At 40.0% G+C, this 25,095-nt stretch overlaps 1 protein-coding gene and 1 pseudogene across 6 annotated transcripts in view; one reads left to right on the forward strand and one right to left on the reverse strand.

The window, feature by feature from the left end:
• SIMC1 (SUMO interacting motifs containing 1) overlaps positions 1–25,095 on the reverse strand; it is a 76,761-nt gene that overhangs the window by 30,070 nt on the left and 21,596 nt on the right. For 4 of the 6 annotated variants that reach the window (XR_013532036.1, XM_008990413.5, XM_035290718.3 and 1 more), the window contains exons 2-5: positions 16,781–18,163; positions 13,407–13,639; positions 12,564–12,633; positions 4,582–4,736 (exon numbers count right to left, since the gene is read on the reverse strand). Coding sequence is in view for 5 of the 6 variants with exons in the window: in XM_008990413.5 (XP_008988661.2) it covers positions 4,582–4,736; positions 12,564–12,633; positions 13,407–13,639; positions 16,781–18,163 (1,841 nt within the window). In the remaining variant the exon portion in view is untranslated. Of the gene's footprint in view, positions 1–4,581; positions 4,737–12,563; positions 12,634–13,380; positions 13,640–16,780; positions 18,164–25,095 lie in introns of all 6 variants that reach the window. The other 2 variants (XM_078364718.1, XM_078364719.1) reach the window with 2 other exon arrangements.
• Positions 22,187–22,305, forward strand: LOC118152002 (5S ribosomal RNA; annotated as a pseudogene).

Here is a 25,095-nt window from a genome sequence, read left to right on the forward strand (position 1 = left end):
CAGGTTGGTCATGGGCCAAGTCTTCACTTGCATATGTGGGAGTATTTAACTTTGTAACTTCACTTCAGCTTCTGACTGGTCCCCTCCCACAATTAATCTAACTAATCGTGGGCTATTACTTCATTTCCATAGGGTATATACCAAGTAACCAATGGGAAACCTCTAGAGGGTATTTAAACCCCAGAAAATTCTGTAACTAGGCTTTTGAGTAACTTGCTTGGGACTACTCCCATCCTGTGGAGTGTGCTTTCAATTTCAATAGATCTCTGCTTTTGTTGCTTCATTCTTTCCTTGCTTTTTTTGTATGTTTTGTCCAATTCTTTGTTTAACATGCCAAGAACCTGGAAACCCTCCACCAGTAACATAACTAGGAGAGAATTTGAATTCTGATATGTAAAGGAAAGCCAGAAAGTTAAAAACAGGACAATTATTAACCTTAGGGAAAACAAAAAGACATGAATAAAAGGAAAAGCAATCACGGTTTAGTACTTAGCTAAATTCTGATTAGCATACATAGTCATAGCAATAAAAACATTGAACACTGATATAAAAAATTATAATATAATTATATTAAACATATAGGAGCTGGGAAATATGTGTGAGATAGGGAATGTGGGGAGGAAAAAGAGTGAACTCCTTATCTTTCACATGGGAAGTAAACAGATAATGGCAAACATTGAAAAAAATCAAGAAGCAGCATTGTAAGCATGTTATTTTGCCATATAGAGGTAAATATAAAAAAAACAATTAAAGAGAAAGGGAAATGCAAGTGAGGGGAACTGGAGACAAGTATATTTCTGAAGTCTTGTAGAAGCTAGTCTATTCTTTGTATGCATAGTTCTAAATGAAAGAAAGAAAAGAAAATCCCTTAAGAGGGGGTTATATGGAGTCTGACTGACCATCGCTCTTTTAAAAAATTCCTCTTTGAGGTATAATTTACATACAATAAATTGCCAAAGTTTTGTTTGATGAATTTAGATAAATATATGAATACATCCTTGTAACCACCACCTCAGTCTAATATCCATTACTTAATGAATCAAAGATAGCTCATTTTCCTGCCAACTGAAACAAATGATATTTTTTTCATTGAGTAAGCACAAAACAGAGGACCTGGCTTAGATTTAGAGGTCACAAACACCCCTCAAAAATGCCTATCTTTGTTTCTGTCATTGTTTTGTTCTTGAGACAGTGTTGCTCTGTTGCCCAGGCTGGAATGCAGTGGTGCAGTCTTAGCTCACTGTAACCTCTGCCTACCAGGTTCAAACGATTCTCATGCCTCAGCCTCTTGAATAGCTGGGATTACAGAAGTGCACCACCATGCCTGGCTATTTTTGTATTTTCAGTAGAGATGGGGTTTTGAGGCCAGGCTGGTCTCAAACTTCTGGTCTCATGTGATCTGCCCACCCTGGCCTCCCGAAGTGCTGGGATTACAGGCCTCAGCCACCATGCCTGGCCTAAAATGCCTTTATTTATTTATGAGACGGAGTTTCCCTCTTGTTGCTCAGGCTGTGGTGAAATGGCGCAATCTCGGCTCACTGCAACCTCCATCTCCTGGGTTTAAGCAATTCTACTGCCTCAGCCTCTGAAGTAGCTAGGTTTACAGGTGTCTGCCACTACGCCTGGAAAATTGTCTTTTTTTTTTTTTTTGTATTTTTTAGTAGAGATGGGGTTTCACCATGTTGGCTATGCTGGTATTAAACTCCTGACCTCAAGTGATACGCACCTCTGCCTCGCAAAGTGCTGGGATTACAGGTATGAGCCACTGCGCCTGGCCTTAAATGCCTGTCTTTAATCGCAAGAGTCACACCCTGTACAGTGAGAGACTCACACCACAAGAGGTGAAAATGAAAGCAACCAAGAGAACAGTACCTCGTGTATCCCACTCACTCTAATGCCTAGGCTCACAAAGCATAATGGTAGATGGAATTGTTCTCATTATGTAAATTATTTTTCACTTTTTAAAATTTAGTTTTTATTTGCTTTTGAGACATAGTCTCACTCTGTCACCCAGGCTAGAGTGCAGTGGTGTGATCTCTGTTTACTGCAACCTCTGCCTCCCAGGTTCAAGCAATTCTGCCTCAATCTCCTAAGTAGCTGGGATTACAGGCACATGCCACCATGCCCAGTTAATTTTTGTATTTTTAGTAGAGATGAGGTTTTACCATGTTGGCCAGGCTGGTCTTTTTTTGTTGTTTTTTTGAGACGGAGTTTCGCTGGTTACCCAGACTGGAGTGCAACGGCACGATCTCGGCTCACCGCAACCTCCGCCTCCTGGGTTCAGGCAATTCTCCTGCCTCAGCCTCCTGAGTAGCTGGGATTACAGGCACGCGCCACCATGCCCAGCTAATTTTTTGTATTTTTAGTAGAGACGGGGTTTCACCATGTTGACCAGGATGGTCTCAATCTCTTGACCTCGTGATCCACCCACCTCAGCCTCCCAAAGTGCTGGGATTACAGGCGTAAGCCACCATACCCGGCAAACTTTTCACTTTAAAATTCAACTATACTGTCTTGTGCTCTTTGTCAATTCTCTACTTACTAATTTTGTACCCCTAAAATTATTACAATTTAATCTTTAGATAAAATACCACATATAGGGAAATGAATATGGACATGCAAACTAAGGGTGTGGGAAAACTGACCAATACCCAAAACATAACAAAATGTCCTCCTTTTTAATTAGAGGATTTATCATAGTCAATGACCCATGTTAACCTGTGAATACTACTTTCAACAAATGTGTAAGAACACATGAGAACATAAATATGACTAGAAGGCATTTAATGCATCCAATCTACTGAACATCGTAGCTTAGTCCAGCCTTCAGTGCTGCTCTGAACAAAGAGATGCTGGTACGCCCTTTTAGTAAGAGCCATTTCCAAAAAAGCAAAGAATGTTTAGATGATCCTTAAACTACAATGGGGTTACATCTGGATAAACCCACCTGATATAGTTTGGATATCTGTCCCCTCCAAATCTCATTTTGATGTGATCCCCAGTGTTGGAGATGGAGCCTAGCAGAAGATGTTTGGGTCATGGAGGCAGATCCTTCATAAAAGTCTTGATGCTGTACTCATGGTAATGAGTGAGTTCTCACTCTATTAGTTCACTTGAGAGCCAGTTGTTTGAAAGAGGTTGGCACTATCCCCCTGCCCCATCTTCCTTCCTCCCTTGCCAGGTGATACTTCAGCTCTCCTTCACCTTGTGCCATGAATGGAAGCTTCCTGAAGCCCTCACCAGAAGCAGATGCTGGAGCCATGCTTCTTGTACAGTTTGCAGAATTGAGAGCCAAATAAACCTCTTTTCTTTATAAATCACCCACCCTCAGGCATTCCTTTATGGCAACATAAAGGGACTAAGACACCATCATAAGTTGAAAATATTCTAAGTTGAAAAGGCATTTAAGGCACCCAATCTACTGAACATTGTAGCTTAGTCCAGCCTACCTTAAATGTGATCAGGACACTGACAGCTTACAGTTTGGGCAAAATCATCAAACACAAAGCCTATTTTATAACGAAGTGATGAATATTTTATGTAATTTATTGAGTACTATACTGAAAATGAAAAACAGAGTGCTTATTGGGTATTTGAGGTGTGGTTTCTACTGAATGGGTATTACTTCTGTATCAATGTAAAGCCAAAAAAAATCCTAAGTCAAACCCTCAAGAGTCAGGGCTGTTTGTAGTTCCAAAAGGAAAATTCCAGCCTAAAATCCCTACCCTAAAGATCATATTTTCCCCTCTTGGTATAAGCATAGTGATTCCATGCTTCCTGAAGCTCTGATTCTGCAAAAAAAGAACATATGCTTACTATCTATTGCACCGTACTGTCAGCCACATGACCTATTGTTATGAATATTACTTTTCAGAAACTAAGAGTGACAAATGAGATTTATAGTGAGGTTCATCAGGAGGATGGAAACAAATGCATGTTAATAAAAATGAAAAAGTTTTATGTAAGTTAGGGTTTTCCCCTGGATCTCATAATGTTGTTTGGACAGTATCGAAATAGTCCAAAGGAAGTCTGTTGGTCTTGAGAGAAAAATCACTCAAGCTATGTGGAACCTGCCACATTGTTGGTTTCTTTTATGATTATCAGGAGGGGTTTGTTTATGATTATCTATAGTTTTATTTTTTAAATTAATTATTTTTTTTTGAGACAGAGTCTTGCTGTCACCCAAGCTGGAGTTCAATGGCATATTCTCAGCTTACTGCAACCTCCACCTCCTGGGTTCAAGTGATTCTCCCACTTCAGCCTCCCAAGTAGCTGGAATTACAGGCATGCGCCAATACGCCCTGCTAATTTTTGTATTTTTAGTAGAGACGTGGTTTTGCCACGTTGTCTAGGCTGGTTTCGAAATCCTGACCACAAGTGATTCGCCCGACCGGGCCTCCCAAGGTCCTGGGACTACAGATGTGAACCACTGCACTTGGCCTATCTATAGTTTTAATAATTAGCCTTATTACACTATCTACTGACTAGAAAACCTCTTCCAGCTGATATTCTCTAGCCTTCAGCAGCTGCCCACCTATATCCCTTACCTCTTCTTATCCCAGGGCTCAGGTGGCTGCTTACCTGACATTGTGGGGTTGTTTGTCACAGGACAGCACCATGTTTGCAATGGACTGCTGCAGGTGCTGCTGTTGCCTCCTCAGGGTCTGCTGGAAGTCATCTTCCAGGGTCTGAACTACATAACGCAGGAAAAGAACTCGCCCAGGCAGAGTTTGTCCCTGTAGGAAAAAGAATGAGAAGTCAGTCTTTCTTCTCAGTCTCCTGGATGACAGTTAACATCAGGCTCTCATAAATAGCAAGTCCAAGAGAAGGCCATGCATCAGCTAGTATGCCTGTGCTTAAAAGAGAGGCCCCCGGAGATGGCAGGTAGTCTGGGTCATTATGAGAGAGGAAAAATAGGGTGACTGCTGAAAGAACCATACCTTATAAGGTTTCAGAAACCATTTTTTAAAAAATTTTCAAGTATTATTACTTATTTGAAAGATCTAGACATTTGCTGATACTCATAATTTTCTAACACCTAAGCTGCAACCAGATATCTACTGGAATCTCTAGGATTGTCAATCACTTGATTTAAAAGACAGCCAGGGGAAGTCAATCTCTCCCTGTCACGGAACCTATCAACCTCAGGATAACCCCAAAACTATGGATGGCAGAAGAGAGAAAGAGAAACTGGTTCTTTAATGACTGCTGTGCTGCTAGATCACACTGCCATGATGTCCACTCTCCTGATGAACTTCCAGTCATGTGTGCTGATTGAGCCAAGGCTATTGACTTGGCTCAACTTGATGGTTGGGCCAAGCCTGAGTTGGGTATTCTGTTACAGATGAAAATGATCCTGACAAACAGTTAAAGAGCATGGGCTTTAGAGGCACGAAACATTCAGTTTTTGTTGCTGTTTGTTTTAGACCTAGCTCTGTCCCTTATTAACCCCTCTAGGTCTTAGTGTCCTTGTAGTTTACATGGGGATAATTCTAACCTTACCATAAGTACTTGTCACACAGTAGGCAGGCATGCACAATTTGTTGGTTCCCCTTTACTAGGAGACAAATGCTGAGAGCTTAGGCTTCAAACTTGAAAGAACAAGAAGGCACCAGACTATTTCTGGACTATGTGGAAACCTCCAAACTCCAGGAATAGGTATATTTTCCCAGAATGTAAACCAAGGGACTAGGATACGATTCAGTCAGTAGGAAACTAAATAACCATTCTAAGTACATATCATTTCTTTATTTTTTGGGAGGAGGTAACAATGTCTTCCAAATGTGTTATTTTTCTCTAATCCTTGATACCTTAAATTTGTATGCTTTAAAAAGCATACAAATGCTTTTTAAAAAAATCAAGTACTTGTGCTAGACTTTTGATAAAAAGAAAGTCTTCTACTGACACCACTCTCGACCACTACTTGTCTTCTCCAGTATCCTAGAATAATTTTTAATTCATTCTTCTAGAAGTCACCATAAACATCTCTAAGGAAATAGGCTTTTATTATGATTTCTTTATTTATCAACTGTAGACATTACCTATTGGTTTCTGTTCCGCTAGATAAGAATTTAACTTACTTAAGCCAATCTCTCACCTCTTCTCTTTCTAAAATAAATATATCTCCATCATCTATAGACAGTATCTCTTGACCCCCCATTTTGGAAGATATAAATGTTATGCCAGCCCTACTATTTTCAGAGGTCCTGTCCCTTTTCATCTCTCAACCTTTATCTTCTATACTTCCATTCTACATTGCCAAGGCTAATAAAATTGTCTCCTATGCTTTGTATATAAATTGATTCTAAATATTACAACTAGTGTTTACAGTATCAGGATTATGTTAAAAGTATTTACTAAATACTTTTAGTAAATCCTTATAATATACTAGAAAATCATCCCTTTCTTGTGAAGTTTTTTTTCCCCACTCCTTTAACTATTTCTCATTATAATATACCTCTTTCAACTCCTCAAGAATAGTGCTGAATCTTGAGAATATCCCTTTTTTCCCAAATGATTCTCTTTTTTTATTTTTAAATATCATGTCAGCTGAACATAGTCACTCATGCCTGTAATCTCAGAACTTTGGGAGGCTGAGGCAGGAGGATCATCTGAGGCCAAGAGTTCAAGACTAGCCCAGGAAACATAGCAAGACCCCATCTCTACAAAAATAAAAATAAAAAAATTAGCCAGGCATGATAGTGTGTGCCTGTAGTCCTAGCTACTTAAGAACCTGAGGTAGGAGGATCACTTGAGCTCAGGAGGTCATGGCTGCATTGAGTTATGATCATGCCACTGCACTCCAGCCTGGGCGACACAGCAAGAGACCCTGTTTCAAAACTACATGAAATAAAACAACTTTATTAACATATCATAAAATTCAGCTATTTTAAAAGTACAATTAAATGATTTGTAGTAAACCTACTGAGTTGTGCAAACATTACCATTATCTACTTTTTAGAACATTTCCATCACTCCAGAAGATGGCCTCATGGGCACTTAAGTTCCTTTTCCAATCACCAGGCCAAGGCAACCACTCATCTGCTTTCTGTCTCTCTAGATTTGCCTTTCCTGGACATTTCTTATAAATAGAATTATATAATATGCAATATTTTGTGTGTGGTTTCTTTCACTTAGCTTAATTTTTTTTTTTAGGTTTGCCCATATGATAGTAAGCATCAATAACTCACTGGTTTTTATTACTGAATAGTATTTCATTTTGCTCATCCATTCACCAGCTGATGAACATTTGGGTTATTTTCACATTTTGGCTATTATGCCTAACTCTACTATGAACATTCACATGTAAGTCTTTGGTTGTCAGGGGTTTTCATTTTTGTTGGGTCTGTATCTAGAATTGGAATAGATAGGGTGAATGATAAATTTGTATTCAACTTTAAAGAAACTGTCAAACCGTTTTCCAAAGTGCCTGTACTATTTACATCTTACCAGCAATGTATGAGACTTACTGTTCTTCACATTCTTGGTAATGTTTGTTATTGTCTGTTTTCTTTTCTTTAAAAAATGTTTAAAAATTTTGATAAAAACCACATTAGCATTAAATTTACTATCTTAAACACTTTTAAGTGTACATTTCAGTAATGCTAAGTATATTCACAGTCCTATAATAGATCCCCACAACTTTCCATCTTGCAAAACTGAAACTCTATAACCACTGAACAAGTTCCCATTTCCCACTTCCTCATGCTGTTTTCCATAGCAGTTGTACCACTTTACAATCCCACCAAGAGTGCACAAAGGTTCTAATTTCTCCAAATCATTGCCCACACTTATTTTTGTTTTTTAAAAAATAGTGGCCATTCTAAAGGGTATGAGGTGACATTGCATTGTGATTTTGATGTGCATACCTCTACTGCCGAGTTATAGAGCATCTTTTCAGAAGTTTGTTGGCCATTTGTATATCATCTTTGGAGAAATGTCTATATAAGTGCTCTGTCCATTTTTAAATTGGGTTATTTATTTGTTTTTGAGTTGCTGGAGTTCTTTACATATTCTGGATATTAACCCTCATCAGATATATGATTTACGAATATTTTCTCCCATCTCATCGGCTGTATTTTTACTCTATTCTACTTTTTATTTTTATTGTTCACTCTGTTGATGCATAGAAGTTCTGAAGTTCAATGTAGAACTATTTGTCTATTTTTGCTGCCTGTGCTTTTGATGTCATATTCAAGAAATCGATTGCCAAATCCAACATCATGAAACCTTCCCCCAAGCTTTCTTCAATTAATTCTATAGATTTGAGTCTTATATTCAGGTCTTTAATGCATTTTGGGTTAATTTTTATATGTTAAGAGCCCAACTTCATTCTTTTGCAAGTGGATATCCACTTTTTCCTATGACACTAAAAGACTGTAAGAGACTGTCTTTTCACCACTGAGTAGTCCTGGCACCCTTAATGAGGATCACTTGACCATGTACTCAAAGGTTTATTTCTGGGCTCTTTATTCCATATGTCTATCTTTTTGCTTGTACCACACTGTTTTGATTACTGTAGCTTTATGTTTTACAGTCAAGAAGGGTGAGAACTCCAACTTTGTTCTTTTTATTTCAAGATTGCTTTGGCTATTTGGTATCCTTTGCAAGATACCAACTGTTTTTTTTTTTTTTTTTTAAGACAGAGTCTTACTCTGTCACCCAGGTTGGAGTGCAGTAGTGTGGTCTCAGCTCACTGCAACCTCTGCCTCCTGGGTTCAAGCAATTCTCCTGCCTCAGCCTCCTGAGTAGCTGAGATTACAGCTGCCCACCATCACATCTGGCTAAAGACACTAATTTCTGAAAGTTGGTGTCCCAATAAAATTCAAATTGAACCCCTTTAGAATTCAATATAAATTTTAGGATGGATTTTTCTATTTCTCCAAAAAAAAAAAAAAAATGCTGTTGGGATTTTGATGAGAATTTTGTTGAACCTGTAGATCACTTTGGGTAGTACTGACATCTTAACCATATTAAGTCTTCCACTCCATGAATATAGGAAGCCTTACCATTTATTGGTGTCTCATATCTTTCAACAATATTTTGTAGTTTTCAGTGTACAAACTTTCACCTCCAGATTTATGTCATTCTAGTTTAACAACTTTAATTGCACAGAAAAACCTCTACTTAATTTACCTCAAGGTATCTTTAATTTCTTATGAGATTTTTTTTTCTCTCAACCACTGTTGTGTGTTGTTTAGTTGCCACATATTTGTGGGTTTTCCAGATTTCATTCTGCTACTGATTTCTAGTTTCAGTCCATTGTGATTGGAAGATAATTGGTATAATGTCAATGTTTTTTATATTTTGTAAGTCTTGTTTTGTGGTCCAACATGTGGTTTAACTAAAAAAAATTCCATGTACGCTTCAGAAGAATGTGTGTTCTGCTATTGTTGGGTGAAATGTTTTGCACATGTCTATGTTTAAAGTGGCTTATAGTACTGTTCAATTTGTTTCCTTATTGATTTTTTGTTTGGTTATTTTATCGATTATTGAAAGTGGGGTACTGAATTTCCTACTATTATTGTGTTATTTATTCTTTCAATTCTGTCAATGTTTGTTTTATATATTTAGGAGGTCTGATGTTTGGCACATTTATATTTGTAACTGTTGTACTGCTTGGTGAATTGACTCTTTTATTTCATAATGTCCTTCTTTGACACTTGTAACAGTTTTTGACTTAAAGACTTTTCATGTTATATTATTATAGCCACTCTTGCTCTCTTTGGGTTACCATTTGTGAGGAATATCTTTTCTCATCCTTTCACTTTCAGCAAGTCTTTCTTCCTTTCCTTTCCTTTTCTTTCTCTCCCTCTGTTTCCCAACTAGAGTGCAGTGGCACTATGATAGCCTACTGTAGCCTAAAACTCCTGGGCTCCAGGGATCCTCCCACCTCAACCTCCACAGTACCTGGGACAACAGGTATGTGCTACCATGCCTACTAATTAAAATAATTTTTTTTAAGAGACAGAGTCTTTCTATGTTGTCTAGACTGGTCTTGATCTCCTCTCCTCAAGCAGTCCTCTATGTTGGTCTCCCAAAGTGCTGGAATTACAGGCATGAGCCATTACACCTGGCCATAAGAGTTTGGTATTTGAAAAGATATAAAGTGAGACTCTTGCATATAGCATATAGTTGGATGCTGGTTCTTAGTCCATTCAGTTAATCACTATCTTTTAATTGGTGACTTTAATCTATTTGCATTTAAAATAATTACTGACAGAAAAGAACTTACTATTGCCACAATAATTATTTCCTATATGTCTTGTAGCCTTTTCAGGCCTCCTTTCCTTTCTTGTTGCCTTTCTTCATTTTTTCATTGATTTTTTTGTAGTGACATGCTTTGATTTGTTTCTCATTTCCTTTTGGGTGTATTCTATAGAGGTCTTACTTGGAGTTACCATTAAGATTACATAACATATCTTAAAGTTATAACAATCTAGTTTAACAACTTCAGTTGCACACAAAAACCTCTACTTCTTTACTACTCCATCCCAATTGATGTTATCAGTGTTATAAGTTACATCTTTATATACTATATACCCATAACTTATTTTATCTTTTGAGATGAAGTCCTGCTCTGTCACCCAGGCCGGAGTGCAGTGGCATGATTTTGGCTCACTGCAACCTCCGCCTCCTGGGTTCAAGCAATTCCGTGCCTCAGCCTCCCAAGTAGCTGAGACTGCAGGCATGTTCCACCATGCCCAGCTAATTTTTGAATTTTTAGTAGAGATGGGGTTTCACCATGTTGGTGAACTGGTCTTGAACTCCCAACCTCACGTGATACACCCAGCTTGGCCTTCAACTCCAGGCCAGGTGCAGTGGCTCATGCCTGTAATCCCAGCACTTTGGGAGGTTGAGGTGGGCGGAACAAGCCAGGCAGCCCCCAGATAAGCCAGTACATTGCATGCATGGTCCACTCTTTTGTTTCTGGCCCAAAGGAGGAGCCAAGGTATAGGAGGTTTTCTCTTGGTTGAACCATGCTATGCCAGGAAGGGAGAGGTATGTGGGCATGGACAATGCTACAAACTTTCCTAGCACTTTTGATAGAGTACATTCATAGTTATGCATTGGCCTGGGCACTGAAGCTCCTTAATTCCGCTAGAGTTCTCACAACGATATTTTGGTTTATATATTGTTAATTCAGTGTCTCCATGGAGTAACAAGGGCCTGGAGCTTCCTAGTCTACCATCTTTCTGATGTCTCCCAGATCGTTAATACTTAAAGCCCTTTGTTACTGCATTCCAATCTGGAGTAATTGCTCCCTAGGTCTGCTATTCATATCCTTGGGACTTCTCTTCAATATTCTCCTAAATTAAATCTGATGTTCCCTGGATCCCATGCCTTCCCACTTTTTTTGATTACTTCTTCATTCCTTTGATATACTACCTCAGGTAATCTCCTAAGAAACAGGGTGTGGGGATATATTTTTAAATTCCTGCAAAGCTGGAAATGTCTTAATTCTACCCTCACACTTAACTGATAGTTTGGCTAAGTACAGAATTCTAAGTTGAAAGTAATTTGTTTTAGCCAATTGCTTTAGGTGAGCAGACAAAAAGTTGGCAATTAAACCTGGGGAGTCCTAAAGGTCAGAATGTGGAAGACCTTTTTCCTGTAGCACCAACTCTGTACCAGCTGTCTTTATTTATTATAGACTGTTCATTCAACTTTTTTAGACAATAAATTCTCTGATTTTTGCCTGAAGGTAGGTAAACTGGCTACTGAACCTTCTGTCCTCATCAATGAAGAGGAGATTGGCTGTTCCATCCAAAAACTTTAAAAAAATATCCATTAACAGCCCACATCTGACTCCTGCCCTCTATTGGATATTGTGTTTCTAAGTCCAAGACCTCTCTGGTGCTCTAAAGGGAAGATTGTCCTTCCTTGGCTATAGCCTCTCTACATTATGTGGCTTTCTCTGCCCAACTTCATCAGTCATCACTCTTAAATTCTCTGTGGGTCTCCATAAGCTTCCTTCACATCTACTATCCTTCCCCTTTTTTCACAGCCATCAATTTATAACTGTCTCTATTCATTTACTGTTACTTCTTAATGGAATCTCAAGAAAAGAGACAAGTAAATGTACTAAATCTTGAACTGGAAGATAGCACATACCATTTCAATAAGAATTTTTTGGCATGGGGTGGGAATATCAGGAGGGAATAATGATGTAGACTTTATTACCAGATTTGCTGTTACTTTTCTTTTTTTCTTAAAGACAGGGTCATGCTCTGTCACCCAGGCTGGAGTGCAGTGTTGTGATGATGGATTACTGTGGCCTCGACCTCCTAGGCTCAAGCGGTCCTCTTCCCTCAGCCTCAGCCTCCCATGTAGCTGGGACTACAGGAATACATCACCATGACCGGCTAAGTTTTTTATTTTTATTTTTTTGCAGAGATAGGGTCTCACTTTGTTGCCCAGGCTGAACTCCTGGGCTCAAACTGTCCTCCTGCTTCAGCCTCCCAAAATGCTGGGATTAAAGGTGTGAGCCATGGTACCTGGTGTCACCTTTCTTCATAGTTAAACTTTCCCTGCAGAAGACATAACCTCATAATGGTTGTTACCTCTTCCTCCATGACATAGGTGAGCAGTTTCCAGTCCCACTCCACTGTCTTGGCATTGGCTGGATGTAGCCTGAAATTCAAGTGAAATTAATTAGAATTATGGAGAATTTAGTAGGAGAAGGGATGGGATCTGGAAGGTGACAGAAGGAAGAAACCTCTTCTTATCCGCCATGCTCTTGCCCACCCTCTAGTATCATACCATGTCAGTCTGAGAGTAATGAAACTTCATTGTTTTTTGCCAGCCAGTGTCCACTCCCCTTCTGGAAAGCATTAATATATAAATTTGTCTTAAGAAACCAATTCTTCACTACTCTTAGCCAACTGGTTTTACCTACCAGAACCCCAAAATAAAGTATGTGACATTTTTAGCCAATCATGCTATTCCATCCCTCAATTCACAGTGATTGGCTCAAAGATATGGTCATGTGTCTCATTAGGCCAATTAAATCCTAAAAGACTCAATTTCAGAACTCTTGTGTGACTATAAGGGAAACAGACACTCTCTCCCACTGGGAGTGTCAAAAAGCCTGAGGCTGAGAGGGCTACCATATGCAGCCCCCAAACAAAACCAAAGTAGAGCTGGAAAATGAATCCTAGTAGCCACTTTTGATACTGAATCAAGTCACATCTTATTCCTAGGTTTCTAGAAACATGAGCCATTAAATTCTCTTTTATAGTTAAGGCCTGTTTGGACTGGGTTTCCTATCATCTGCAATTCAAACAGTACCAATATACTAAGTCACCCTCTGTAAGGTTAGGTTAAAAAAGCCTGTCAAGAGAAAGCTATGCCTGAGTCCAAGATCCCTAGAAGATTCACCAACAGCCAGAGGTTACGGTTCATACTGTTGAATTTTCATGAGAAGCATGTAGGCCTCCTTTAGGACATCCACAGTTTCAGAGTCACTGAGCAAGATTTTCTGGATGATGTGAGCCACAATTTCCCTTGGTGGGTAATGCAGGGGTGACACAAAGTCCATCAAAAACTGCACAGTCCCCAGAGGAAAATTCTCTTCAATGGTATTTGCTACCATTCTTAGTCTTCGATGAGGGATGGGTTCTAATTTTTGACCCTTGTTCTGGAGAGATAAGAAGAAAATTAGGAGGGATTTCTATAGTATACAAAAACAAGAGGTTCTAGAATAGGTTGAAGATAGCAAAGTTTTCCAGACATTTGAAATGTTTCATAATTAAAAAAATAAGAGGCTGGGTGCAGTGGCCTATAATCCCAGCACTCTGGGAAGCCAAGGCAGGCAGATTGCTTGACGTCAGGAGTTTGAGAGCAGCCTAGCCAACATGGTGAAATCCCATCTCTACTAAAAATGCAAATATGAGCCAGGTGCGGTGGCATGCATCTATAGTCCCAGCTACTCAAAAGGCTGAGACACAAGAACTGCTTGAACCCGGAAGGTGGAGGTTGCAGTGAGCCGAGATGGCATTACTGTACTCCAGCCTGGGTGACAGAGCAAGACTGTCTCAAAACAGACAAAGAAGAGCTTTATCTAAAAAACTTTTAATAACATGGGGAAAAGTTTAAAGTTAAAAAATAAGAATTCAAAATTCTACATATAACACAATTTAACCTATGTTAAAATACAGCATAGACAGAAAAATACAAAAGGTTCAAGAGGTAGCCTAGGTTGATTTTGGGGTGAGGGTAACTAGAGACTTAGGGGTAGCTGTGATACTATCTCAGCTACTGAAATAGAGAGATAAGAAAGAAGTTTTAAATTTGGTTGTTAGGAGAAGAATTCCATTTTTCTTTTGTGAGAACAATAAATATTAAGTTGCTTCTTCCCCCAAAAAATATGCATATAAAGACTGAGAGAGAATATGTGAAAAGTGATTTTCTATTATGTGGGTGGTGGAATTAGGGTTTATTTTTCCTCTATGTGCTCTTCCATATTCAATTTTTCCATAATAGACACTTACTACTTTTATAATTAGAAGAAAACAATTTTAAAGTTTGATTGACATGAGGATTTAATAACAATAAATTCTGAACTCCTATTTTTATTTTTATTTATTTATTTATTTATTTTTATTGAGCTGGAGTTTTGCTCTTGTTACCCAGGCTGGAGTTCAGTGGCATGATCATGGCTCACTGCAACCTCTGCCTCCCAGGCTCAAGCTGTCCTCCCACCTCAGCCTCCTGAGTAGCTGGGACTACAGGTGTGTGCCACCATGACCAGCTAGTATTTTGTATTTTTAGTAGAGGTGGGGTTTCGCCATGTTGCCTAGGCTGGTCTCGAACTCGTGAGCTCAAGCTATCAACCTATCTTGGCCTTCCAAAGTGCTGGGATTACAGATGTGAGCCATTGTGTCTGGCCTTAAGCAATTAATATTATTTTGAGACAGGGTCTTGCTTTGCCTCCCAGGCTGGAGTGCAGTGGTGCGATCTCGGCTCACTGCAACTTCTGCCTCCGAGGCTCAAACAATCTTCCTGCCTTGGTCTCCCAAGTAGCTAGGACACAGGCGTGTGCCACCACATTCGGCTAATTTTTAAATTTTTTATAAAGGGGGTTTCACCATGATGCCCAGGCTGGTCTCAAACTCCTGGGTTCCAGCAACCCACCTACCATGGCCTCCCAAAATGCTGGGATTACAGGCGTGAGCCACTGCACCCAGCAATGAACACTTAATTTATTCTCAACTAGTTCTTACAACAATCTTAGGAAATACGTATCATTTTTATTCCTATTTTATAAATAAAGAAACTGAGATTTGGAGGGTAAGCATTTGTCATACAACAAATGGCAGAAGCTGGTTTCAAACACAGGTGGCATAAACCTCAGAGCCATTCTTTCAACCCGTACTCCCCATAAACAACAAAAATAGTAAGTGTATATGTTAAAAACCCAATTATTAAACTATATAAAATGCCTATGTATAAAAAGGCAACTGAAAAGGAAATACATCAAGTTATTCATAATAATAAATACTGTCTGGGCCGGGCATGTTGGCTCACACCTGTAATCCCAGGCTGCCTCCCAGGCACAAGCCCAGCACTTTGGGAGTCTGAGGTGGGCAGATCACCTGAGATCAGGAGTTCAGGACCAGCCTGGCCAATATGGCGAAATCCTGTCTCTACTAAAAATACAAAACAAAAAATTAGCTGGGTGTAGTGGCAGACACCTGTAATCCCAGCTACTCAGGAGGCTGAGGCAGGAAAATTGCTTGAACCTGGGAGGTGGAAATTGCAGTGAGCCGAGATTACACCACTGCACTCCAGCCTGGGCAACAGAGTGAGACTCTGTTTCAAAAGAAAAGAATGAGCTAGTGGTCAGGCAGAGGCATTCAGAAGGAGGACATAACACATATTAGAATACATAATAATTTTAAAAAAGAAAAAAATCATTCTCTAAGCTCAAATCAGTGTGAACACTTGGATCCTTCCTACTTGGATCACTGCTTCAATGAGGCGAGTTTTGACTTTGACAGTGAACTGTTTCAATCTGGTTTTCTTAATATGAGGGATGGGATGTATACCACTAAAAAAACAGTTCATACTGTGGAACTTAGCCACAATTATTTTCCCTCACATATCTAATTTATTTCTCACAAATCAATGACGACCAATGGAAAGTAGCATACCCACTAATGTCTAAAACTGAATTTCCTCCCCCAGAGTCAGAGTAGTAATTTTGGAGGCCCTTAAGTGATAGAGTATTATTATCTCTGTGGTATGGAAGCTGTAATAGGGGCATCAGGAAGGGAAAGACATAAGAGTTGAAGATATTTATTTTTTTTTTTGAGACAGAGTCCTGCTCTGTGGCCCAGGCTGGAGTGTAGTGGTGCAGTCTCAGCTCACTGCAACCTCTGCCTCCGGGATTCTAGTGATTCTCCTGCCTCAGCCTCCTGAGTAGCTGGGATTACAGGTGCATGCCACCATGCCCAGCTAGAAGGTAAGAATTTACATATAAGATGAGCCCAACACCCTGGTACTTTACATATATGACCCTGTGAGGTATGTTATTATCTCCACTTTACAGATAGAAAAGCTAAGGCTCAAAAAGGTCAAGTCCCAGTTTTTAAGTGTGGGGCTAAAATTTGAACCCAGATCTGAGCTTCTACACTGAATGGGTCTTCACAAGTGGAAGAAAGATAAAAATTTTCATTTATGCTTGACCTGTCCTCTCATGCATGTACTCCAGTCACACTGACTTTCTCCCAGGCTTAGGAAAAGGACATCTAATCCCTAGGGGAAGATGTTAACTCACCTCTCTTGTGTCTTTATCTGGTATTAGTGTCTGGAAGAAGAGATGATGAACTGGAGGTCGTAAGAAGTACTTCAGTCTATGCAGGCATGGTCTGTTGTACAACCCACCTTGTGGTGTTCGTGCTTGTACATGGGAAAACCCAGGTTTGGAAGGCTCTGACAGTGATATTTCTTTTCTGGCTGGGGTTTCCATGACAGAGAGCCAAGGAACTTTCTCTAAGGAAGTTTCAGACTGTGGGGACTGTGGGCTGGGAGAGCAGCTTGGAGAGGATGGAGCTGAGATATCCATAGGCATGTCCTGGTTCTGTATATCATTCTGGGTAGAGTCAGGCCTGTCTCCTGGAAAGTGAGGCATGTCTTGAGGTGAGTGTGGCACCTCCCCTGATGAGTGTGGCATGTCTCCAGGTGAATATAATACATCTCCTGTAAAGTGTGGCATGCCCCCTGGTGACTGGGGTGCATCTGGTGATGGTGGAGCATCACCTGGTGACTGTGGCACATCTCCTGGTGACTGTGGTACATCTGGTGATTGTGGCATATCTCCTGGTGTCCGTGGCACATCTCCTGGTGACTGTGGCATGTCTTGCAGGTATGTCACATCTTGTGGATGTAATATCCTTTGAGGTGGGCCTGGTACAACTTGAGGAGGTAAGCCCAGAGAGTCTTGAGGTGGGCTTGGTGAGTGCTGAGGATGCCATAATGAGTCTTGAGGTGGGCTTGGCATACTTTGCTGAGGGCATGACACTTCTTGAGGTGGGTGAGTTAGAGCTGGCACTTGGCACTGCATGGTTTGTAATGGGCATGACAAAGCTCGTGGTGGGCAAGAGGAGGCTCGTGGTGGACATGGTGAGGTTCTCAGTGGACACGGCAAGGCTTGTGGTGGGCGAGGCACATCTTGCTGTGGGCATAGCAAAGGTGCCCTTTGGCTGCTGCTGCTGCTACTATTATTGCTTGTTGGGGAGAGGGAGCTAACATCTGAAGACAGCTGTAGGCCTGTCAAGAAGCTGAGGTTACCAGTGAATGTAGCTGAGCTACAATTAGGCTCCGTTGGATAAACAGAGCCTCCACTGATGAATGTAGGGGGTAGGGGACCTACAAAGTTTTCTTCCACTAGGTCCAAACATACAGGATGACTGTTAATGATTCTTTGTGCCGTAGGCTGCGAGCTTCTGTCCACCTGCCCTTCCAACACCTTTTTGCCGGAGAGGCTGGCACATGTCTGAAGACTGGTTGGCTCCTTCTGGGAAGGAGTGACAGGTTCTAAAGTTAAGTCAAGAGTGGCAATAGGTCTATTTTCTTCCTCAGCTCTTGTCAGGTCAATCACACAAAGTCCACTGTGATCTTTTGGCCTTGGTCTGGTCTCTCTAGTTAAGTCAATGAAGTCCTGCAGAAGGATTGTGAGAACAGAAGAGGCCAAGATGGGAGTATTAGCTTTATCTGAGATGACTTAAGTCTTAGCTTTTAAGGATAAGCATTACTTTACCTTTTCACCTCACCGATAAGTTACACATCTTGTATAACATAAACAATAGTTTATTTCCTTCGGTGAACATTTTGGTATTGCCAAAGCTATCAATTTCTTTCTTTTTTTTTTTTTTAGATGCAGTTTCGCTCTCATTGTCCAGGCTGGAGTGCAATGGCGTGATCTCAGATCACTGCAACCTCCACCTTCTGGCTTCAAGTGATTCTCCTGCCTCAGCCTCCCAAGTAGCTGGGATTACAGGCATGTACCACCAGGCCCAGCTAATTTTGTATTTAGGGATTTCTCCATGTTGCTCATGCTGGTCTTGAACTCCTGACCTCAGGTAATCCACTCTCCTTGGACTCCCAAAGTGCTGGTATTACAGGCATTAGCCACCGCGCCCGGCCCAAAGCTGTCAATTTCTATACCTTCTTAAATTCTCCAAATGCCACAGGCAGATGACTAGCATCATAATGGGATTTTTTTTCTGGTCCAAGGTGGACAGGGGAGTAGTAGGAGATATTCCAACCTTAAGTCACAAAGCAAAAAGCAACCTTTGTTTGCTAAGTCAGATACACAGGATAACCTACAACAAAAGCTAAGTAAGAAGTGTGGCAAATGTAAGAGAATCTGTGAACTAAGAACAAGTTCAGTATTTTCATGTATCTTTAATTTTCACAATGACCTGATAAAGTAGGCGTTATCAATCCATCATACGGATGGGGAAACTAGAGTTTAGAGGGGTTAGATTATAATCTTAAGATTATACAGCTAAGTAGCAGAGACAGACATTCGAACACAGATCTGTGTCCTTTTTTCCCTGTGAAGGCCTAGGAATGCACAACTTGATTCAATATATAATCAGTAACATTTTTAAAATCCCTGATCAATCTAGCTAGATATTTATCAACTTTATTGATCTTTTTCATCTGTTTTCTATTTCGCTTATTTCTGACTTCTTTATTATTTCCTTCTTTCTACTTTGGATTTAATTTGCTCTTCTTCTAGCTCCTTAAATGGAAGCTTAGGTTTAGACCTTTTTCTTTTCTAACATTAACATTTAAAACAAAAAATTTTACTGTAATGACTACTTTGGTTTCATCCCACAATTTTAAAAAGCATGTGATTTTTCTGCAGGACATCAATATGTAGTCATTTTATTATCATGTAGTTCAAATTTACTTTTATTATGGTCAGAAAATATACCCTGAAAGATTTTAATCTTTTGAAATACACTGACACTTAAGTCCTAACACACAGCCTACCTTGGTGAATCTTCCTTGTGTACTTAGGGAGAAAAAGTGTATTCTGTATTTGTTAGTTACAGTTCTATAAATATCAATCAGGTCATGGTAGTTAATAGTCTTTTTCAGATCTTTGATTTCTTTACTTTGGTGGGGGAGTATACAGTTACATTACCAATTACTTAGTGAGAAGTATCCAACTATGGCTGTAGCTTTGACTATTTTCTCTCTTAGTTCAGTTGTTTGCGTCATGGATTTTGCAACTATATTTATTAGGTGCATATACATATATAATTCTTATAACTTCCTAACATATTAACTCTTTTATCATTATAGATAGCACATACTTGGTTCTTGCTTTTTTTTGGGTCTAGTCAGACAATCTCTGCCTTTTGTTTACAATTTTGGTCCATTGGGCCGGGCATGGTGGCTCACGCCTGTAATCCTAGCACTTTGGGAGGCCGAGGCGGGTAGATCACGAGGTCAAGAGATCGAGACCGTCCTGGTCAACATGGTGAAACCCCGTCTCTACTAAAAATACAAAAAATTAGCTGGGCATGGTGGCGCGTGCCTGTAATCCCAGCTACTCAGGAGGCTGAGGCAGGAGAATTGCCTGAACCCAGGAGGTGGAGGTTGCAGTGAGCCAAGATCGCGCCATTGTACTCCAACTTGGGTAACAAGAGCGAAACTCCGTCTCAAAAAAAAAAAAAATTAGCTTGGCATAGTGGTGCACGCCTCTAGTCTCAGCTACTTGGAAGGCTGAGGCAAGAGGATTGCTTGAACTTGGGTGGTTGAACTTCGGCTTGAACTTCGGCTGCAGCGAGCTGAAGATTACACCACTTCACTCAAGCCTGGGGGACAAAGTGAAAAAAAAAAAGAAGAGAAAATTTATTGAATTACCTAAGGTAAAACTATAGAAACCTTACAAAATATTCCATTTACCTGTGCCTTATCCTGTATTTTTGTTGTCCTGTGTTATTATCTGCACATATCATAAACATATCAATATAGTAGTACTGTATTTGTTTACAGTCACTTGTCCTTTAAAGATATTAGGAAATAACAAAAAATCATTATTTTTGCTTTATACACAGATTTATAATTTCTTGTGCTCTTCACTCATTGTGTAGATCCAAATACCCATTTAGGTGTCATTTCCCTTCAGCCAAAATGTCTTATAGTGCAGGTCTACTAGTGAAAAATTCTCTCATCTCTGTTTATCCAAAAATGTCTTTATTTTCCCCTTATTTTTAAAGAGTAATTTTGCCAGATGTAGAATTCTTGGCTGAAAGTCTTCTTTCTTCCAACATTTGAATATGTTGGTCCAGTATGTTTTGACCTCCACAGATTCTGATAAGAAGTGAGATGTTAATTGCACTGCTGCTCCCTATATACAATATATCATTTTTCTCTGGACAGTCAATAAATGGTTTTGTGATGATCTTGCTTTAGTCTGTTTATTTTTTGGGTTTGTAAGCTAATTTTTTCCTAGCAAATTTCAAAAATTCCAGTCATTATATATTCAAAAAATTTCTACAATCTGCTGCCCCTCCTAAGACTCTAATTATATATATTATGGGTTATTGTTTGATATTGCCCTACATATCTCTGTTCAACTTTATTCCATCTTTTTCTCCCGTTTCTCAAAATTGGGTGACTTCTATTGCTTTATTTAGCTTCAATTCCACAGCTTCTTTGCCAATCTGCTTTCTTTTCCAATCTACTGTTGAAGCCATTCAGACTTTTTAAAAATTTCAGTTACTGTATTTTCAACTCTCAAATTTCCATTTTTATAGTTTCCATTTCTTGGTTGAGATTTTCCACCCACTCATTGATGTCATATTTTCTTTAACTCATTGAACACATTTATAATAACTGCTTTGAAGTTTTTGTTAAATGTAACAACTAGGCTCACTCAGTTTCTACTGGCTGCCCTTTTCCCCTCCTTGAGTAGGGGTTACACTTCTGTTTCTTTGCATGCCTAGACACTGGGTTTAACTATGTTCTTCTAAGAATTGTTACAGGGTTTTTGCTGTTGTTCTAGTAGATATTAATACTTAACTTGCCTAGATTCAAACTGTAAACTTTGTCTCCCTTGTACAATACAGGTACTGATATCTTTGTTCTTATAGTTTCCAGTCGCTGTTGTTTTAACCTGGCCCCTTGAGGCGGGGGGTTTCCCTGCTGTGCCTTTATAACTTGGCTATTAGTCAAGCACCTGAGCAGACATTATATTAAAATTTTGGGATTTACCCTTCCTATGATTTTTCTTGTTTGCAGAGTTTCCTCTGTAATTTCTTGCTCTGCCAGCTTGACCTCTGTCCCCTGACATTTCAAGTCTATAAAATTTCAGCTTTCTGCCACCCAAGTTGCAAATGATTGGGGAATGCAATCAGTTAAAAAGCCACAAAGTCACAGATATCACCCTATGCAGCTATCTTATAAGAACAGATTCCTCTCTGGTATCTGCCTGATTTTTCACTGGGTCCTCAGAGAGTACTTTAACAGGTATGGTTAAAGTTTCATAGATTGGAAGTAGAATCCAACTGCACTGCTCTTCAAACCTTGGAGAGAGTTAGTTTGCTCCCCTCTTTGATGATTCCACAGCACACTGTACATACTAGTTACTTTAGCACATATCATGAGACATTTTGCAGGGCACTTAGTTATCTTCTCTCCCATTTAAGAACAACCTCTTTTTGTCTACGGCCATACCACCTGGAATGCGCCCAATCCCGTCTGATCTTGGAAGCTAAGCAAGGTCGGGCCTCGTTAGTACTTGAAAGGGAGACTGCGTGGGAATACCAGGTGCTGCAGGCTTAAAAAAAAAAAAAAGAAGAACCTCTTTTTGTATCCTGTATCCTTGGTAGCTATAAGGTACTTGGATCCAACAAATGATAAATAAATAAAATCTAATAATATTTATTAATCTATTCTCGTTTCATTGTTCTCTCATATTCTCAACTCCTAATTAAGTATTTTGCATTTCTAGCACATATTGTTCTGGTTAAGCTTTCACAAATAACAAATTCTCTTTCTAATTTTAATAGTTGTATTGCCAGAGGGAGGAGAAACACAGATTACTAAAGCTCCCCGATATCTGGCATCTGCAGAGTGAAACTAGGAAATAACTCCTTCAGGCCGCCTAATTAGCCCTATTTTCAGACCTTGTGAGGTGAATATTATACATATTTAGAGCAAAACAAAGAAAGCTCAGAAACCAGAACACTTTTCTTTTGGGGATTTGAACTTACTAAATTGGAAGTGTCAGATTCACCTGTACCAGCAAACTGCTGACCCAAGGCTTATCACCCACTTATGGTATTGATAATGGGATTTGCTGCCTACCACTCTAGTTTCTGCTCATGGTTTTTGGTTAATTTTACTCTTTGGAAACTTCTGTTAATTCTCGTCAGTGTGGCTAGCAGGAAAAGTTAGTTTCGGTTAAGAATCCTGGTTTTTTTTTTTAGTGGAGAGTCCTTCTAAGTTGGCTATACTCCTGACGGAAAAAGTTCCTGGTCAAGGCTTGTGTTGAATTTGTATCCAGTGACCTTGTTAAACTCACTCAATTAGATTCTAGAATTTTTGTTGTTGTTGTTGTTGTTGGGGGTGAGTATCCTTGAGATCTTCTGCATAGACAATCATGTCATCTGGAAATAGAGACAGTTTCATTTCTTTTTTCCAATCTGCATGCATTTTATTCCCCTTTCGTATTTTATTTTTTTGTAGAAATAGTATCTCTCTATGTTGCTCAGGCTGGGCTTGAACCCCTGGGCCCAGGTGATCTTCCTTTCTTGGCCTCCCAAAGTGCTGGGATTACAGGCATGAGCCACCATGCCTGGCCTATTTCCTTTTCTTAACCAATTGCACCAGCTGAGACTTCCAGCACCATCTGAGTAGGAGTGGTGAAAGTAGACATCATTGCTTTGTTCTAAATCTTACAGTCCACAATCAAATGTGGAAGCAAAGGGCTGATCTAAGGTTTGAACTTAAAATTAAAAGAAAAGTAGAGTGTAAAAGTCTGAAAAATTTGCAGCCCAGTCCTGTGGTAGAAAAGGAACAAGCATTTTTAGGAGAGAAATCCAAAGGGGCTGAAGAACAATGACTTGCAAAAGAAATTAGCAGGACAATGAGAAAAAGGCCTACAGGCCTAGGAGGCCAGAATTATTTCAGGAGCCCAGTCCAAACTCAGGCTGTTCAGGTTCGAGTCTGGGCTCAAAAGGCCCCAGACATAGCTCAGGGTGTCAATCAGAGGCCCTGGCAGCTTCCACGTGGTGTTAAGTCTGCAGACACACAAAATGCAAGAGTGCATTCTGGCAGCTTCCACCTAGATTTCAGATTTATCAGAAAGTATAGGTGCCCAGGCAGCAGCCTGCCATGGGGCAGCACCCTCACAGAGAGACTACTAGGGCAGTGCCAAGGGGAAATGTGGGATTGGAGCCCCCACAGAGGTACTCCTTAGTAGATTCATGGAAACAAGGCTGCTGCCCTCCAGGGCCCAGAGTGGTAGAGCCACCAGCAGGTTGTACTTTCTCTCTTTTTTTTTTTTTTTTGAGATGGAGTCTTGCTTTGTCACCCAGGCTGGAGTGCAACAGCATGATCTCGGCTCACTGCAACCTCTGCCTCCTGGGTTCAAGCAATTCCCCTGCCTCAGCCTCCTGAGTAGCTGGGATTACAGATGCATGCCACCACACCTGGTTAATTTTGTATTTTTAGTAGAGATGCGGTTTTACCAAATTGGCCAGGCTGGTCTTGAACTCCTGACCTTGTGATTTACCTGCCTCAGCCTCCCAAAGGTACTGGGATTATAGGCGTGAGCCACTGTGCCCAGCCAGCAGTTGTACTTTCAGCCAGGAAAAGCCAAAGGTACAACTCCAACCTGTGAGAGTAGCCATATTGGCTGTGTCCCAGTAAAGCCATGGGGCAGGGCTGCCCAAGGCCTTAGGAGGCCACCTCTTGTACCAGTATGTCCAGGATGCAGGACATGGAGTTAAGGGAGATTATTTTGGAGCTTGAAGATTTAATATCTACCCTGTTTTTTTTTTGGGTGGGGGAGGAAGGAAGGAAGGGAGGGAAGAAGGACGGTAGGGAGGAAGGAAGGGATGAAGGAAGAAAGGAAGGAAGGGAGGAAGCGGGGAGGGAGGGAGGGAGGGAGGGAGGGAGGGAGGGAAGGGAAGGAAGGAAATCAAGCAATGAGAGAGACATTGCCGACCTGGATCTATAGGTTTACAAGTTGATTTCTTTTTTTTTTGAGAGAAGGAAAGAAAAAAATAATAATAAGTAAAGGAGAGGAAGAAAGAGGAAGAGAAAGAGGGAGAGTAAATGGAAATATTGCATTATTTTGAAAAAAACTGAGTATTAATAATGGCCAATCAATGTTTCACTTAAACTTATGGGTAGGTGTGATGTGGTATTGACAAGAATGTATATTTTGTGTATTTGAAATGGAGAGCTCTATGAATATTTATTAAGTTTACTTGTTCCGGATCTGAGTTCGAGTCCTTGATATCCTTATTAATTTTCTGTCTCATTGAATCTAAGTCTCGTATCGGGGTGTTAGGATCGTTAGCTCTTGTTGTTGCATTGATCCTTTTACCACTATATCATTGT

The sequence above is a fragment of the Callithrix jacchus genome, chromosome 2 (assembly GCF_049354715.1).
Source record: "Callithrix jacchus isolate 240 chromosome 2, calJac240_pri, whole genome shotgun sequence".
In the NCBI taxonomy this organism is placed as follows: domain Eukaryota; kingdom Metazoa; phylum Chordata; class Mammalia; order Primates; family Cebidae; genus Callithrix; species Callithrix jacchus.